Genomic DNA, 18,361 nt, shown 5'->3' with positions numbered 1-18,361 from the left:
CATGTTTAGCCCAAAAAATAGCTACGGAAAAATTAAGGCTGATCGCAGACACACCCAAATCGTTATAGCAATGCAAAAAAGTCGATATCGATATTGAGTGTTTTCTTTTTACTTCCAATATGCGCAAGCTCGAGAATATTTTTTGACATTTTTTGACATAATAAAAAACATTCAAAACCGGTCCCGGTTCAACGTCAAAAGTTTGATTTTGCCGCAAAATCTCTTAGGAAAAACGGTTAATAGGCCCTACCTAACGTGTCCGAAATGGAAGATGCAGAATTAGAAGAACAATTCATTCTACGCCTTCCTTTGGTGAGTATAAGTTTTTATTATATTGACGCTCAAGTGGCAGAAAGCTACCTATACCACGAGATAGGAAGTAACAAGGGCGGATCGACGCACTTAGCCAAATTAGGGGGTGGGCCGCCTCAAAGGAAGGTTTTTGTTCGAAAGAAATTGCTGTTCTATAATTGGTAGCTGGGAAGCAGTTCTTTTACTTAATCTTCTGAATTTCCAATTGCAGCGCCTGCAGTTTCACTCAAATAAATATCGGCTTAATAAGTTTTGGCTTCACATTCCCTTGATGTAATTCACCCTCAAATTAATCTTAATCATCCAGTACGGAGGGTGTGCCACTTTTCAAAGGATTAGTGTGCATGAAAATGCAAATAGTCTGACAGATAACGACAGATTTTTGGTTGCGATTTTACTCAATATACTGTTTAACGGGCTTACTCGTGCGCATTAACGAAAATGTCTTTTTGGAGAATATAAAAGCAATTTCTTCATATGAGAAAAGAAGCTTATTTCGTTGTTCGCCTGTAGTGTGTTCCGCTACAATTCTATCCGGGTTGCCACGTAATTTAAACTGAAATTGAAGGTAAGAGGTTCATCAGAATGCAATTGGCACGCCATCAGTTCCCAATGAGATGTTATGGTCATGTGAACTTTTACTTTAATATAAAAGTTTTCGTTCAAAAATCACAATCGTCGTCTGCCAGGCCATAACAAGCAAGTCCATGGTACATTGCAACTTAAACTACCAACAGAGTGAAGCGGCCACGATTCGAGAAACTCTTAGAACCAAACCCAAGAAAATCAAAAAATTATTAAAGATAGATCTCGACGTAAGTAGAGCTGCTGGAACGGTGATTGTCGGGAGATCAAAATTATATGCGTATCTGAAAAAGTTCCCTACAATCATAGAGTCTTACAAAACTAACATAGTTGGAGATAAAACCAATTTATATAAGGTACCTATCCTAGATTTTAGGTGGCAGCAATTATCTCAAAATCTCAGAGATAGAAAATCTGCTTGAATACAAACGTTATAACTTGGAGGTAGGACACATACGGGGTGCCTCCAAAAAAAGTATATATTAGCATTCGATTTTTTTATAGAACCCCCTGTATATTTTCTCATTTTTGAATTTGTCTTTAAATTCTATAACATTAAATATAAAAGGACTCCAGTTTAAATTAAAAAGTTGAACTCCAATACACTCTTTTGAGCCTCCCTATATGTTCAAAATTATGTATACCCTGCTTCTATTTTGTGACTTTTACATGTAACCTTTCTATATTTACAAGGTTTTGAAGTAATAGTTGCTGCTTAAAATCTGGAACACACATTATGATACATTCTACGCTCATCGGATGAATAAAAAACGGGCACCTTGAAATTTTACTAAAATATGCGTCTTAAGTTAGAATTTCTTTCTACCACCAAATAATGCTTAAAAAAATAGTATCTTTTTCTGTTTGTTGCATTTTTTAGAAATATCAGTATATTAGTATTTGCGAAACTGTTCGAGACGTTTTAACGAAATTTTGTTTTTTAGATGTTAGCACAATAAAAAAGTTTGGGAAAAAAGATCCGACACCAGAGTTACTATACCTAAGGATTTGCTTCTCAAAATATTTGCACTCCATTTACGGACACATAATATAAAAAACTAGTGTTTTTTTCGATGTAGAAAGCGTGATTAGAACGTTGCGCAATCATTAGAAATTGCCCTATATAAGACCATATTATGGTAAAATTTTGAAATACCGGTTTTCACGCACCTGAATGGATAAAAATCCAAAACTCCACTTTAGTTCGTATTATAAGAAATTAATTTCTAGACTGCTGATGTATCATACATGTTAGAATGTTTAGCTGAGCCAACAAAAAATTTTAAAACAGATTTATTGCATGGGTATGCTCCTCCACTAAAGAACGTTAAGAAAAGACGATTTAGGAAAAATCTCGTCAATCCAGAAATGACTGAGGCAACTGAGCTTACTACCAAAGAATTGTACTACTTATTGAACACAGATTTGGAAGCTGTACGTTATTTCATTTGCAATAATTACTTGTAAAATACGTATTTATTACAGATGTCAACGAAGTTTGAATTAATTGATGATTCAAATCAATGTGAAGTGACGCGTTTCGAGAATTGTCAAATTGGTGGGCTACACAAACAAATATAATTATATTTAGCTGCATGCTTTGCGTTTTTCAGAAAAAATGCTTTTTAGACGTGTTTCTACAACTGATTCAGATTTTGAAATTGAAATACCAGATATGCATTAAGTATAATTCGAAAGGGGGTATCATATTGTTGCATTAAAAATTCTATGTTGGTGCCTAGCAACTTTATGGAAAAGCACTAACAAATCTACCCTAGTTAAGACAGCAGTAATTCATAAAAACATTTAAATTTATTAAACTTTTTTATACATTCATCAATTCAAAGAATTTTCTTCTTCTTCTTCTTCTTCTTACCAGTAAGCTCAGAAGATTCTTCATTGTTTGCTTTTTCTTCAACTGAACCATTTAATTCAGTTCCGCTTTGTTCTAGCCCTAATTCGTTATAGCCATTTGCCACTTTCAACTGCCGTTTATTTTTTTTTCTAACCGACTGATTTGCTTTTCTGACAACTCCCCCTGAAGTATCATCATCTTCACTATTCACAGTCTCGATCTCGTCATCGAAACCAACTGTTCCTAAGCCTTCACTAAGACTCTCTAGTCTTAATTTCTTTGCTTCTTTCTTTTCCTTTAAAGACTCCATGTTTTTCCGTTTTCGTTTTTTCTTCTCTTTAGGTGCTGACTCATTCGGGCTATCATCCCCTTCAATATTATTGCTTTGTCCATTTAAATTAGTGAGTTGGTTAATTTTTTGCTTCATTTTAACTATGTTAGATACTCCTAGTGTTCTGCATAGCTTGTTAAACGCAACTTTACAGTCCTTGGAGAAGGTTTTGTAACTTCGATATTCTCGGATCATTTCGGCAATCTCCGTCCACGAGATGCCGGTGTGGTCAATGGGACAATGCTTTATGGCTGTCAGTAAATCGAAAAAGTTGCATATAAATCGCTCTTTTATGTCCTTTCGGTCAGGTTCATTGCACAAATCTTTAAAGAATTGAATGGATTTCATTGAGAACTCCTTGTGGGCTTCCAGTAGATTAGACTCGTCTTTATCTTTAATCTGATTGAAAAATCTCTGATTCGAGTAGATTATTTTCAATAGTTCCGATATCTGGTTCTTTTTAAATTGTCTCATTTCCGGGCTGAAAATGAGTTCTAACATAATCACTGCCAACGTAATATTACCTGTCCAGGACAATTGAAATAAGCTTTTAAACAAAACGTATGGTGTTAAACTTTCTCGTTTAGCGCAAAATTGGTATAACTCCCCACTAAGTACCTCCAGAATGCTTGATTTGACTTGCTTCTTAATCTTTGAGCTAAAGTTCTCAGAACCTAGTAATATGTCTGAACACTTCACAATAAAAATACAGCAATCTGATATTTGTTCCCCCATTTCTTGCACTAGTAAAGTATTTCTGCCGCCTTTATCTAAAATGCTTTTCAATATTTTTAACAAAATATCACCGTCAACACCATCAATGTCCGAGAACTTTTTCAGTCCTAATAGCTTTTTCAAAACGTGCTTCAATCGGTCATGAAGAGGTTTCTGATGTTCGTCTCGAATACTAAACTCTACAGCCTGTAAAAGTGGCAGCATAATCTCGAGAGACAATTTCATGGAAGGGGTTGAGTCGATGTAGATTTCAATTAAATCGAGTACTCGCACTCTAAAGTGGGTTAGAGTTTCTTGATCTTTAGTCTGTTTCCTTCTTTTTCCATGATTAGGTTTGAACTGTTTGAATGCGTCAGCCAGTGCTTGGTCCAGCTTTTCTCCTTCATTGTCGCTAATCTGGTCCAAATCTATGCTTTCGCCATCAGATTCCGCCCCACCATTTGACAGAACTTTGTGCAAGGCCATCCGTAATTTATCGTTAGCCGTTTGCTCATTTGCATCATCATCTCCTATATCTTCATCGCTATCAGAATCTTCATCCTTTGACACGTCTTCTTCATCCTGTGATTCGGCCTCTTCACCCTCTGATTCCGATTCACTGTCTGCCTCTCTAGAAAGAGGGTTCTCATCATTTTGTGGATCAAGGACACTAACGATCTGGTGAAGTGTTGTCGAGTTCATGTACTGACATAAATGAGGGAAAACACTGTTCATAATGCTTCGCAAAAGGTGAGAATTATGAGACAATAAATTCAGGAAAAGGTCTACCACAACTTCCAGCCAATAAGGGTCATTTTCCGATTCAATCAAAGAATTTTCTTCTGATGTATCATTGAGAATGCGTTTCGCCTTTTTGCCTTTTATCACATGTTCATAGCAGGTCAGAAGTTCATTTAGAGATTCCGTAGCTAGCTTCGCATCGTTGAACAACTGAAGGCTCATGTGCAAAAAAAGAGTTAAAAACACTGATGATATGCTACTTTTTGAGTGCTTCTTTTCAATCTTTTTTACAGTTTGTAAAGTTTTCTGCCATAGCTCATATGCCTCCTCGGTCATTGGAGTTCTTAAAATTACGTTTATTTTTTCAAAACTTAAGATTGAGTCCAGGAATTGTACTAAATGGAGAAGAATGGATTGGAGTTCCTCCAGCTTTGACAATTTTAGGTCTAGAGCTCCGAAGAAGGCCGTGCGTAATGATTCTGAAAAAAATGCTGTGATATAGGTTTATGATAAAAAATGAATGTATAATTCAATCAACTTCATGATATAAAACCTGAATAACACTTATTATACACTCAGTTCCAAAGAAAATGGCCCATGCATATAAAAATCAAATTTGGTTTAAAAGTTAATAGCTTCCCTAAATTAACCTGAACTACACAAAAAAAGCTGGTGCGCCACTTGTTCGTGAATTGAGCAGGTATGTATTTTTAGGCTTCTTGGCACTAACCACACGACAATAATAACTTACCAGCTAATTCTCTCCCCACATTGCTTCTCTCATCTCTGATTAATGAAACATTTAATAAAAATTTCAATACTTCAATTTTCCATTGGTTCTCTTCCTTCATTGTAGGCAAACTCAGTAATTTTATTAACAGATGTGAGCTATAAAGTCTGTCATTGTTCAACCAGGCTTCAGTGTTGTTTTCTGAATTAATTGCTTCTGTTCCTTCTATAACTCCCTGATAGATTGATCCCAAATTTTTCACTCCTTCAGTATCCATGGTTAAGGTTATTTGTTGGATGATTTTACTTTTTGTAACCTTTTCAAAAACAAATGTTCCAGGATCAAATATAAGCTTTTTTATAACTCCAATTTTCGCCATATAATCAGCTGAACCATTTTTGAAAAGCTCCAAAAGGGTTGTAAATAATTTTTGCACCATCTGCTGATATTCTTTATCTTTCTGCTTTCCTTTGAACGTTCGGAAATAACTCAGCAATTGGATTATGAAGTTCCTGGTAATCAGTGAAGGTATTTGTTCATGGTGCTGGTTAGTTTTGGAAAAATATGCAAATGTATTTGTTAAAATATTGATGAATGCTAATAAGCGGTTTCGATTTGGAGTTTTTAGGTGTTTGTCCAATTCATTGAAGTAATTGACTAGGAGACTTGAAGGCATTACTGTCACAAGCAAATCATAGATTGGGTGTTTAAGAGCTGTTGCCTTTGGAATAGCCTGAAATAAAATTTCAATAATGCATTACTCAGTACATAATATACATATTTTTTAGATATATGTACAGGGTGATTCTAGATAAGTGGACAAGCAAATATCTTGAAATCGGGAAGATATACAAAACAAAATGTTCAAACAAAGTCTTCTTTATTTTCGGGGTGTCAACTTTTTGTAATGTCAATTTTTTTTTCAAGGTCACCTTCACCTGTCTTTTGGGGTCAACTTCATTTTTTCTAATGTAACACCCAATTTTTTTTTGAGATTCGAATTCTTTGTTGGCAGTAAAAATGTTTTTACTTGAAACATTTTTTGCTAAAAGTAATGAAATTCGTAATAATACCAAACTCTTATCCCGCGAACGCTACAAGTACAATTTTATAAAATTTTTGTTAAAACAGTTAAATTCCGTTGAAAATAGGTTACTATGGTTCTTCATTGATTGTATTAAGACTTGTGTACTCCATAAATCTATTTCAATGATTCACAAAACGAATAAAATTACTTTCGTTGGTCTTTGACTATTAAATCGAACTATCCGCCTAAAAAAATCTGCTTGACTTTTTATCTTAAAACTAAACATAAACATAAAAATAACAAAAAAATAAAGGTGCATATCTCAGTCTAAACTATACCAGAACATAAATAAAAATTAATTTTAAAAATTACTGGCGCTAACTACGTATACTTACTTAAAGGGTATGGATTACCAGACGAAATCTATGCCTATTCATAAAAAAATCAATCATAAGATTCATTGATGGATTTATGGAGTACACAAGTCTTAACACAATCAATGAAAAATCATAGTAAACTATTTTCAATGGAATTTAACTGTTTTAACAAACATTTTATAAAATTGTACTTGTAGCGTTCGCGGGATAAGAGTTTGGTATTATTATGAATTTCATTACGTTTAACAAAAAATGTTTCAAGTAAAAATATTTTTACGGCCAACAAAGAATTCGAATCTTAAAAAAAAAATTGGGCGTTACATTTGAAAAAATGAAGTTGACCCCAAGACAGGTGAAGGCGACCTTGAAAAAAAAATTGACATTACAAAAAGTTGAGGCCCTGAAAATAAAGAAGACTTTGTTTGAACATTTTTTTTGTAGATCTTCCTGATTTCAAGATATTTGCTTGTCCCACTTACCTAGAATCACCCTGTATGTATGTATTAAAGGTTCACCTGTAAAGCATGACCATAAGAGTTTGAATAATGTAATTATTTTACTATGAAACTAAGCTATTACTAGTCTCTCAATTTGTTTTAAGAACTTGCAGTAGCTACTAAACCCTGATGCATACACCTTTAAATCTTTTTGCCCTGATTTGCTTGAGAAAAGAATTAATTTTTTTTTTATGTCTTGGAATTGTTGATTAGTATTTATTACAGTGTTTTTTTAACACGCAATTTAGGATTTCAGAAATTAAAATTTCAATCCCATGTTGGCCTCTATTCTACTACAATTAAAACTATGAAACTTGTAAGGTTTTACTTTAAGATAAGTAAATTTATGCTAATAAATCAATTTAGCTAAAAATCATGTAAAAAAACCTAAAAATGCATTTATTTGCTTATCACATCTAAATATTTATTTACTATATATAAAATGGATCATTAATGACCCTCTTCATAGTTCAATTTCTCAATTGTTTTCAAACTTTCGATATTAAGAGTTTTAGCGCTTTTCTTAAAAAGAAAAATGTACTAAATATGTTAGAATTAAACCAACATTACCTACCATAAGAATATTACATAATTTGTCTAAACTTTCTTCACACACAATGTCAGGTGTGTCCAGAAATGCCTTGACAAACTTTCTTGTGTAAACTTTAGGATAAATCAGCCTTAAATTCAAAAGCAAATATAGGGTATCCATTGTCTGTTCGGTCCATGGTTTTGACACTTCTTCATTAATCAGTACAGCTAATGTTTGATCCTCATTAACTTCTGGAGACAACTTTAGAAGCTGAATAAGAAAGCTGTACCCAAACAGTCTGATATATGTCCTTTCTTTACCCGCTTTTAGAAGGAACTCTAACAACTCTCTTTGGCTTTCTAAACAAGTTTTAGGCCACTTATTTGAATTAATAATGGCACCACATGCTAAAATCTGTCCTACACAAATATCTGCGTTCTCCGCATCACTGTTCTTCCTGGATTTCTGGAGGTCTACTTTCATGAGCTCCAAAATTTCTGTGACTGCAACATTTGGCAGAAATTTTAGTACAGCCACTAAGGTAATGTAATAACCAGCTCTGGCTGAAAATGATTGGCTTCCTAAGCCTCGCACTAATCGTTTTAATGCATATTTCAGCTCGTTTATGCCCTATAATTGATAGAACATTCAAATATTTCAGGTTTTTAACAATATCCTAACCTTACTTCATCTGTTTCCCTGTTTTCCCAGAGATACTTAAGAAGATTTTCTGCACTCTTGGCTCTTACACGATCGTGTGGATTCACTAATTTAGAGAAGTTGTCCAGAACGGTTTTTCCTAGTTTTCTTTTAGGGTTTTCTAAGTTTAAATTCGGATCATTTGTGCCTTCCATTACGACTTCACTTGCCATGCGGTTCTAGCGGTAAAAACTGGAGATACAACCGAAGCATACACAAATAAGTCATTCAACTGTTTAATATGTTCAACTATGGGTGTCATTTTTTTGACATTGTTGACAGAATTTCTCTAAGTTGCATTTGAGGAACGCCCATTTTACTCTTTTTACTCGTTCGAGCGGTAAGTTCGAATCCCTGGTTCATTTTTTCGATATTACCAAAGCAACTTGGGGAAGGAAAACGCTTATGTGGTTAGGGGTTAGGTTAAGCGAAATTTGCATATATCGCATTTTTTAAAATTTAATAATAAAAAATGTCTATGATTGGCCGATTCTTTTCTGCGTTTCTCAATCCATCAAGGTAATTACTTATTCAAACAAACAATAATACTTAGTAGTCTTTATCTGTCGCTGCATTAGCAAAACTCAAAAAAGTTGCATTGATATTTACTTCATATCATCAATTTTAGTAAACTCCCAACAGAATTGGGGCATATTTCATCGAATTTCCATTCAGTTGCATCGGCAGTGCAAGAATCTACTCACATATCTAGTGCCCTACGAATTACAAGCCTCTTTAGTATTATTTCGAGGTCTAATGTTCGATTCCACTTCCCAAGACCTTCAGAAAGAAAGAGAGTTAAAAGACATGGTTTCAAGGCTCGTTTGAGTACACCTAGTGGCCGCAGGGTGCTTATGAATAGGATACTCAAAGGTAGATGGGTATATTCACATTAAATATATCTTGGTAGTGTGTAGTTGTAAATTGGAGTTTAGGTATATCTAAATGTTTTTTTTTTGGGAAGAAAAAGTTTTAGAATGGTACTGCTTTTCATTAATAAAATCCTGAATAATACATACCTCCTAGTGAAGTACCTATTATCAGCACTCAACTGGGCAGAAAACTAAAACATATTTAAAGTTTGGGGTATGTAAGTAGCACTATGACATATGAGAAGAATGGGGAAATAAAAGCAGTCTAAGCATCCTTTATTTATGTTACAGCTAGGACATTTCAGCTATTTTTATTGGTTGACTCTCTTACATTACTTTACTCACATGAGAAATTCTTGATTCAGTTTAGAAAGAGATTTTATTTTTTTCAAATTGTAATGTAGATTGTTTTTCTCATATTAAACCTCATCATTTTTCATTAGCTTTGGCAACTTTAGCTACATTTTATTGGTCAAATTACTTACTACTGCATATCATGATCTATTTATCTTCATAGTTTTTATTAAAATCTACATATTATACATTGCTATTGTCAAAAAAGAAGGACATTTTAGTGTTAGTAGGTATTACAAAAGTACTAATTAGTAACTCCTGAATAAAATTATTATACCTCAACAATATGCCACAATTTTGATGCATAAGATAATGTCTAAAGGAATTCTTCAATTTTAGTGATTTTTGTATTTAACTGTAGGTCTATTCTCATTGCATACAGTGTAACATCCAAATCTACAATGTTTTTTGCCTAAATTCTGGAGGCTTCTGTGGATCATTGTAGAGTCTAAAATCTTTTACGTCTTTTCCTACCACTTTTTCTTTTGATTCACTTCAATAAATCTATTAAGGAGTGGTGAATCAAAATTAGTACTAAGGTCACTCATATCGAACAACAGATTTAGCGAAAGTTTCGAGATATTTTAGTGGTGCGATAATTTTTTGTCTATGAGGTTAATGTAATAAGTTATAGTTATTAATTACTAATTCCTATAGTTTGTTTGATCCATGGCACATATTTTGCTACATCAGTAAATATTGAGTATTGTTTTGTATCACAGATAGCTTGAGTTTGCCTGGCGACTCCTATTGAAACCACACCACGCAGTTGCCAAATGGAGTTTTCCCCTCTGGTACCCCGTACTGGTACTACCATACCTCCTCCCGAGTCTCCATTACATACAGATGTACCTGAACATAAACGTAAAATTGGGGAAGTTATTTCAGCTAATACATTTTTAATAATAGTTTTACCATTTTTGAAGCCAGCGCAAAAGTTCTTGTCTGACAGAAAAATAGAAAAGAAGTCCCTATTGGAAAAAAGACAATTAGAAGTGGAGATTATCGGCATTTCGGCTTTCATAAGATTCTGTGACAGTTGACCTTGTTCATTATAGCCCCAACCAACCACAGTACCTGAATTATTTAACTTTTTAGATTATTTCAATTCGCACTGAGCAGAAAGAAATTACCTTTTCTTCCGACAAGGTTTTCAAGATTACTGTCTTGGTCTTGCCATAAACAGCAGGGCCTGACAAAATTATTAATTTCCACCGGGGAATCGATTTTCAATACTGCTAAGTCATTAAATAAAATTGTGGCATTGTAATCTGGATGAACAGTTATAGAGTCGATTTGTCGATCTTGCACTTCGCTCCCGAATCGCACTAAGTTGTATTTGCCTTAAAAAAGTTACGTTTTGAGGAACTATAAAAGTTCATTTGGTGCTGAGAATAAGTAAAGGGTGATCGATAAAAAAACCTCAAGTAGGCACTAAAACATCAGAGGCATGTCGTGGATCAAATCATCTTTTAGTTGTGTTGTTAGTCACATATTTGATGGTAAATAGAAAATGTCTTAATCAATGCCCTACGTTTACAATTTACCGTTTAATGCCAAATTTTCTTTCAACGACTACCCGGTATAATTACCGAAATAAAGGACCAATTTGTTTTTCGAAACAATTCTGTTAGTTCTAGGTTTGGTGACACAATGCGCTGCAGTAACGACGTGTTGTTCTGATATTAAGGTGCTTCCGCAGCTATATTTGAGTTCAGCCTCGTTGTTTATGTACAGGGCGGCATGCCAAGGCCATTGTCCTAGTGAAGAATTAACAAAAATAATAAAAATTTCAAAATTCCTCCGTAAAAATACGGCTGAACCAAACCTGGGCTGGTCTCCTGTGCGTTAGTAATCAATGGGGTTGCCCTCTGAGCAACGGTTCCACACTGAATGGTATGCGGGGGCGTTGTCACTATCCTAGAAGTAGTCCGTTTATTTTGAACATTCGCAAAATCACCTTGGAAAAATTCGTCATCATCCTCAGGTGATGCAGACAGAGTTACTATATCTTTTATGGTTCTGAAACGTTTGTATTTTTCATAGATTTGCCCGATACATTTACTTAATCGATGATCGAGCGAAAAGTGCCAGTTTAGAGGTAAGCACCTATATTTATTCTGATGTAAAAATGAAAAAAAAATTGTTTTTAAAATACGTAGCTGTTGAAAAAATAGAGAGTGAATTTTCTTTGTTGATTAGTTCAGGTTAGGGGATAGGTAGAGGTAGAGGTAGAGGGGATCTCAGAAACTAGCAGATTTACGAAGTCGCTTAAATGAGGAGAATTGCAGTTTTAGGAGACCAATTTACCCCCCCCCCCCCCCCCGAAAAAGCTTTAAAAAAGTTTTTGCTCTGTTTCTGTAAAACTGATATTAACTCGATTAGATCGATCTAAAAAAAAACAACAAAGTTCGCTTTATTCTAGATATTTTGAAAGCCATAAATTTTTCTAAAAAAATTAAAAATGGTTAAGTTACTCTTCTAAAATTGCAAATTTTCGCCCATTTTCTGACTTTCTATTTCTGCTAAATGCAGAAATCCGTAACTGGCGAGGAGTGCGTAAGATTTTAATTCAAACTACTTCAATTTTTGGCAAGTCAAAAATGCAACTCGAATTGCGAGTGATTACCCCTTGATCGAACATATGAATCCCCCATGCTGTGATCTTAGCTTGTCCGAGAACCGTAATTCAAAAATGGTATTCATTTTACCTAATTAATCGACTACCAAAATATCTCCATGCGATTTTCGGACATCCTGTATAAGTTGATAAGAGATTTCTTAGTGTGAGATCAAGACCTATTACGACTTTACGACGATCTATCACGAAAGTTGCAATAGGTCTTAATCTTTTTCCTAAGATTAAATAAGAAGCTTTCCGGATAGGTAAAAGAAAGATATTGGAAATAATTTTGGATAATTACCCTCTTCTGTCGAATTCTTCGTTTGGTGGGGGTCGATTGTTATTGTTGAATATCTGCGTCGGTTGGGGCCGTCTATTGCCAAAATTTTCCCTATTGTTATATCTGTTGTTACTGAAATAAAAATTGTAAAATTGAAGAGAAAAAAAGGTTTTGTCTTGGCAATTGTGGCAAATGTACTGCAGAAATTTAGTATTGCTATGCCTATCACTTTAATGGCATAACTTGTTTTCCTAGTAAAATATTCCATTAAATATAGGGTGACATGCAGGCTGGAAAAATTCTAACGCGAATTTGTGTGCAATTCATATTTGGAAAAATGCAATTTCTCTCTTCACTTCACTGTTTTCAATACAACATTTAAAATTTTTACATATTACAGCAGGAAAGACCATAGAATTTCCTCCACTCATTTGCGATTTGACACTAGACTCATTTTTCTCTCCTTTTAGCTCTAAAAAACAGCTCGTTGCAATATAGTCAGGCATGGTCGTCTTCGTCCAAAGAATAGAGATTGATACTCAATGAGCCACTAGTGCTATCACAGAGAATCTTTTATACATCTGTTTCTTTACGTAAGGTCTTCTCAAGTTCTTTCTTCGCTTGCTTTGAGACCTTACCTGTTAGAGAAACAATTTTTGAACTTCAATTTAGAACTCCAAATTTTCTGTCAAAGAACCAGATTTTCTGTTTCGCGTTTGCTCCTTCTGAGCAAGTTTCTTTTGGTAAAAGTAAGACCTTCAGGTCTTGTTTAAAAGTAGAAGCAGTAGGCTCTGAGCTTGCATTTCCTCCTTCCTTCCTTCTTGTTTGCCCTCATTAATGTTGGTTACTGCTTGATCAGTCACCTTATTTGGGTGAATCAGGGGAAATTTCAGTGATAAAAGGATAGTCTCCTGCATACGTATGTGCAGCTCTGAATGTTTTTGTAATTTTATACTGAGTTGAAACATGTCCTGTATGTAGCTACATGCTCCGATTTTGATTATACAGAAGAGGTGGAGAAAGAACCAAAAAATGAAATATTTAAAGGTTGAAATTCATGTTTAGTTCATGGGGAGAAGCAAAATGAAATAATTCCATTTTGTTTGGAGGATATTTGAGCGTCCAGGGATCTGTGGCTGGGATATCCTTCAATGAGCAAAACTGCAGGATCATCTATGAAGGTTTTGCGTGTTTTACAAAATGTTTAGGCCATTCGACAAAAATATCTGCTGAAGTCTACCGACTTTCTTGCAAGAGATTCACAGCATCGTTAGGGCTATCCTCTGTCAACTCATACTTAGTTTTCTTCCCTGGAAAAAGAAAATTCGAAGTCGCTGTTCCATGCCTTGTTTTTTTGCCTTAATCTGAAAAATTTTTGAATCCTCGGGTGGTTCTGGAGAGAACGCCATTCTCATCCACATTTCATATTCGGATGGGATTTAAATTCATTTTCTGAAGTACCACTTAATTTTCTAAAGAAGGCACCCATTTGCCGTCTATTAAAGGTCGTAGCTTTTGTAATTTTGTCGTTCCAGCTCAGCCCTGGAAATAAATCTGGCGCCTTAAAGATATCACTTTCTTACACCTTTGGTCATTACATTTCTGCCCTTCGACTCAGGGTAGCTTGTGGGGCGTGATAATGGTCAGACACACTGAATCAATCCATTTCTTCAGCTTGAACACTTTCCATGGCATATTTGCCTTTACGATACGATTATTTGTTGCACATCTGCACGCACTTTAACTAGCTACATGAACATCTATTATTGGCCCTTTCTGCTGAGGTAACAGTTCTACAGCAGTTTTGCAACCGCTTAAAAATCGAAGCAAAAATGACTGCAGCTTCCATTTAGATGTATTTGAAATATGGCGCGCCATTCAGCAGAAGTCTCAACAATTGCACAACTGTTAAGTCTGTCGAAAGGGCCAATGTTAATTAGTGTCAATTAAGCCTCACGAGATTTTTAACACTAGTTGTAGAATGGCCATTAGACAGATCTGTACGGTAAAATGCTAATTTCTAATCACAAATTCTATGGTGAAGCTTTGTGTGACAATATGCTGTTACAAGCTCTTTGAGCTCTTTGAGCTTGTAACAGCTATCGGTGTTTGAACAAATAATACCACTTACAAATTATCATTGTCCCTCCACGGCTCCCTATCGGGGTTAAACGGAAGGTCTGATCTGAAACCGTTCTCATGAGGGGGCCACCTGGGGCGGCCGCGGTGTCCCTGAGGGCGGTGAGGCCGGTCATCGGCGATATGCCAAGAACCTGTATCCATTGATCTGTTGTTGGGACATACAACTTTACCTGTAAGTCATCTTAAAATGGTCAGATCTTCCAGCGGGTTTTAACTCGTACCATTCAGAAGGATTTTGACGATATTGGGGGCCGCATCTGTGACATCGTACTGCACGAAAAACCGTATCAAGATGGGAGCACCTGCGGAGAATTGATAGGTGGGATTTCTGATGTGGAATTCCGAATTGTCTCTGGATATGGCTTCAGAAAATGAATTCTTAAACGATAGAAAGGTCAATTTCGAACGTGTTTGGTATAATATGAAAATAAGCGAATCCCTCGATTCAACCACGGAACAAATTCTTAGGAGGGACTCGCAAATACGTCATGTATGCTAAAATATGATTTAATCTTACCCCAAACGCATAAGCTCTTCTATTAAAAAACATCTTCACCCACACACCTTCTAAGTTTGCGTCGGTACTAAGTGTTAGGGTACCATAAATTTTGTCCGGTTCTTGGGGATTTACTCCTTCGTAGTGAAGAACTGAGGGACAAGGAGATTCCAACAACTGACCAAATACTGTATTCATCAGTGAATACACTGATAAGGTGAAGATTAGCATTTTTTAGATCAATCTAGACAAAAAACATTTAGACAACAATAATGGATGTAAGGGGTTGGTTGATGTATGTGGAGAAGAGAGTCAGTATGTTCAAAATGGTACATTCGAGCATGTTTAACTATAATAAGTATTGCGCCATTGGTATCTTGGAAACTCTAAGAAATACGAAATCGGTTAAAATGTGGCAAATTTTCTAATTTTTATGTCGAACAAAAGCGCGTTTGAGAGTTTAAAAGATTCCGGTCAGTTTCGAAAATATTCGACAAAACTGGATTTTGCTGAAATGGTACTTTTGGTTGTTGTGTGTCTTCGCAATCCCAGCAGGCGATTGAACGGATTTCATTTCGCGACCAGTTACTTAATGACAGCGATTATCCAATTTCATTTCATGTCTCTGTTAACAAATGGGATCAGTGACGATGGTGATTGTTCTAGTTCTAGAGAAATGTACATGGCACAGGTGGGATATATTCAATTGTATGACTTTTCTTTCTGATTTCCTTATCATCCCGACATATTTAGAGAAAACTTATGGGAAACTGACTAGGAAATGCTATTTTACGAAACTTATGTCATATTGCGGCGCCTCGTTTCGCTCGTGCCGCAAAATTCCACTAGTTACATAAAACTGCATTTCCTAACTAATTCCGTAAATAGGCACAATTTCATAATATATTGGAAACATGTTTGTTGAGCGTCTCCAGGCAGTTTTGAATTAAACTTTAAAGTTTCGTTTTATTTAAAAAATGGCACGTCGTCTATCCTCACTTTTGCCTTGCTCACCCTGTAAATTCTTGGACCTGCTTATAAAATGTACAAGAAAACGTTAACGTATTTCAGCAATTTTTTAAAAAGCGAGTAAATGTAGTTATCAAGAATTTATTCCAAGTTAAATATGTGCCCTGTATAAAGATTTATGGCATTATCTCTAATGGTTTTTGGAGATTAGGGCTACATTTTAAGGATATGAATATTACGTACAGGGGGAGAGTTATACGGGATGTTTCTAAAGATTGTGGTATTTGAACATATTGAGTTTTCCTAAACGACACATTCTATATATAACTATTTTGATAGATTCACGCCGATTTCAAGTGCATAAAGTTCAATTATATTATTTTTAGTGTTTTTTATATTTTTGTATATGGAGATCTATCTCAAATCGACGTGAAAAGACCCGTAAAATAATAGTCTAGGATTATACCGGGTGTTCTATAAAAAAGCAAAAAATGACGCGTATCGAATCATAAAATCAACGGTGATGTTTTATTTGAGAGTTACAGTAAGTCAATTTTAAAATTTCAATTTGCTGATAATCATTTTTCTTAATTCGCACAATTACAGAGAATTACTCTATGCTGGAAAGTACTTATTGAGATCTTATGATTTAATTAATTACCTTTATTATTCTTGTGAAATGGGTCAATTCCGCAAAAACCCATTAAAAATAATACTAAAAAGCTGTCCCTATATGGAGGTATACCTCAAATTGACACGAAAAGACCCTTATAGTAGATTCGCATTATACAGGGTGTTCTAGTGAAAGACAGCAAAGTTGCTGCCATTTTGACTTATTTGCGATGCTCATTTATTTATTTTGACAGCATTTCTGACCATTCAAGAAACAACATGCAAGTTAGCTAGCATAAACTTTTTCGTAGCATGAATAGTAACTGAGATATTCATCCGGTAAAATCTTATGAATCACTCTGTACTTAAAAATGTGTTATAAATTAAAGTCCTAGCACTATTGAGCGATTTGTTATTTAATTATTATGATGCGATGAGCACGATCCTTGACCCACTGTTAATCGTTATTGTGATCCCCACTTAACGCTACTCTTACATTTCAAGGAATACGAGAGAAAGCATTATTATAATATGCGTATTTGAAAAATGTTTCAGATTTTGATAGGCCCATCTAAGGCGATGTTTTGCAGCATTTTTAAAGCCAGGTAGTGAGTGAGTTTCTGAAAATTCCAGGTAAAGTAAGACGGCACCGCTGGGTACCTAGGTACTGTTTGTTGTACGTCTTGAGAAGAACATGACTGAAAATCAATGGGTACACAGCAAATCACATTAATCAAAATTATTATGTTTCAGTGATTAGATCCATGATTTATAAATAGGAATTATTTGTTTGTTAATGTATAATGTACGGCAAATACTCTTAACTAGTCATTAACCACACTGAGAATTTTACTTTGTAGTCGAATCAACTGCAAGTGCAAAAAGTAATGTTAATCTGTAATGTGGTTGTAATTTGACTTAAAATGTGGTTTAAGCAGATAGGCGGCACTTACCTTGCTCGATAAATCAATTGATGGTCATAGACGATCACTAAATTTCATATTGTTGCTGGATGTACCTACACGAGATCCCTGAAGACCTTTATGGGAAGAATAACCAAAACAAGTGAAGGACCACTCTGTGAAACCAGTTTACGAATCGAAACTAAACTAAGGAAATACCGCATTTGTGCTCGTGCTTATCTTTGTTAATTGCTTTTAAAACTCCCGCCATCTGCTGTATTTTTTGCAGACATATTTGTGGTAAATGATAATTTGACCATTTCAGGTTCTTGTTGTAGCATGAGATTTTGAATGTTTAGCGAAGGGATCTCGGGAACTGGCGGAGTGACGAAGTTGGTTGAACTGTCTTTTTTTCATCGGGGAAAAATTTTCAAAAGACGCGCCGGCCCGGTGTTCTGGCGACCGGGTTGTGTGGAATTCATATTTTCAAAGATGCCTACCCATTAAAAAATTCCGTTCTTCTGATCGTCCTGTAACGTCCCGGGACCGTCCCTGAGGGATATATCTTCGGAACGGAGAGGCTATTTTCCCATTTTCTTTTTTTTTCGGTTTTTTTCTTCGACTTCAGCCTGGGTTCCTCACTGGTCATCTTCTTCTTCCTTGGTCTTGTTCCTTGGTCCTGTCCCTGGTCTTCTCCCTGGTTCTGTCCCT

At 35.2% G+C, this 18,361-nt stretch overlaps 4 protein-coding genes across 5 annotated transcripts; 2 read left to right on the top strand and 2 right to left on the bottom strand.

Annotated features, from left to right (window-relative positions):
- Positions 1–252: 252 nt before the first annotated feature.
- Positions 253–2,581, top strand: LOC136412730 (transcription initiation factor TFIID subunit 7-like). Its single transcript, XM_066395899.1, has 5 exons — positions 253–312; positions 1,050–1,253; positions 2,128–2,331; positions 2,383–2,455; positions 2,511–2,581. The coding sequence occupies exons 1-5, from the start codon at positions 265–267 to the stop codon at positions 2,579–2,581; spliced, it is 600 nt and encodes a 199-aa protein (XP_066251996.1). The 5' UTR covers positions 253–264.
- Positions 2,582–2,738: 157 nt separating this feature from the next.
- Positions 2,739–8,587, bottom strand: Mybbp1A (MYB binding protein 1a). Its single transcript, XM_066395898.1, has 4 exons — positions 8,388–8,587; positions 7,744–8,331; positions 5,290–6,001; positions 2,739–5,017 (listed from the first exon to the last, which is right to left on the bottom strand). The coding sequence occupies exons 1-4, from the start codon at positions 8,571–8,573 to the stop codon at positions 2,739–2,741; spliced, it is 3,765 nt and encodes a 1,254-aa protein (XP_066251995.1). The 5' UTR covers positions 8,574–8,587.
- Positions 8,588–8,783: 196 nt separating this feature from the next.
- Positions 8,784–9,365, top strand: mRpL34 (mitochondrial ribosomal protein L34). Its single transcript, XM_066395635.1, has 2 exons — positions 8,784–8,919; positions 9,029–9,365. The coding sequence occupies exons 1-2, from the start codon at positions 8,873–8,875 to the stop codon at positions 9,294–9,296; spliced, it is 315 nt and encodes a 104-aa protein (XP_066251732.1). The 5' UTR covers positions 8,784–8,872; the 3' UTR covers positions 9,297–9,365.
- An 895-nt stretch (positions 9,366–10,260) lies between these two features.
- Positions 10,261–17,998, bottom strand: LOC136412641 (phenoloxidase-activating factor 3-like). 2 transcript variants are annotated; one of them, XM_066395779.1, is made up of 10 exons: positions 17,702–17,998; positions 15,189–15,411; positions 14,893–15,049; positions 14,661–14,841; positions 12,551–12,661; positions 11,455–11,648; positions 11,219–11,386; positions 10,760–10,969; positions 10,542–10,703; positions 10,261–10,478 (listed from the first exon to the last, which is right to left on the bottom strand). In XM_066395779.1, the coding sequence occupies exons 2-10, from the start codon at positions 15,396–15,398 to the stop codon at positions 10,264–10,266; spliced, it is 1,608 nt and encodes a 535-aa protein (XP_066251876.1). In that variant the 5' UTR covers positions 15,399–15,411; positions 17,702–17,998; the 3' UTR covers positions 10,261–10,263. The 2 variants fall into 2 exon arrangements, with proteins under 2 accessions (XP_066251876.1, XP_066251877.1); XM_066395780.1 differs by having other exon boundaries at positions 11,455–11,546.
- Positions 17,999–18,361: the final 363 nt, after the last annotated feature.

Source organism: Euwallacea similis, chromosome 12 (assembly GCF_039881205.1).
Source record: "Euwallacea similis isolate ESF13 chromosome 12, ESF131.1, whole genome shotgun sequence".
Taxonomy (NCBI): Eukaryota; Metazoa; Arthropoda; class Insecta; order Coleoptera; family Curculionidae; genus Euwallacea; species Euwallacea similis.
Note: the sequence above shows the minus strand (reverse complement) of the source record. Positions and strands in the feature narration are given on the sequence as shown.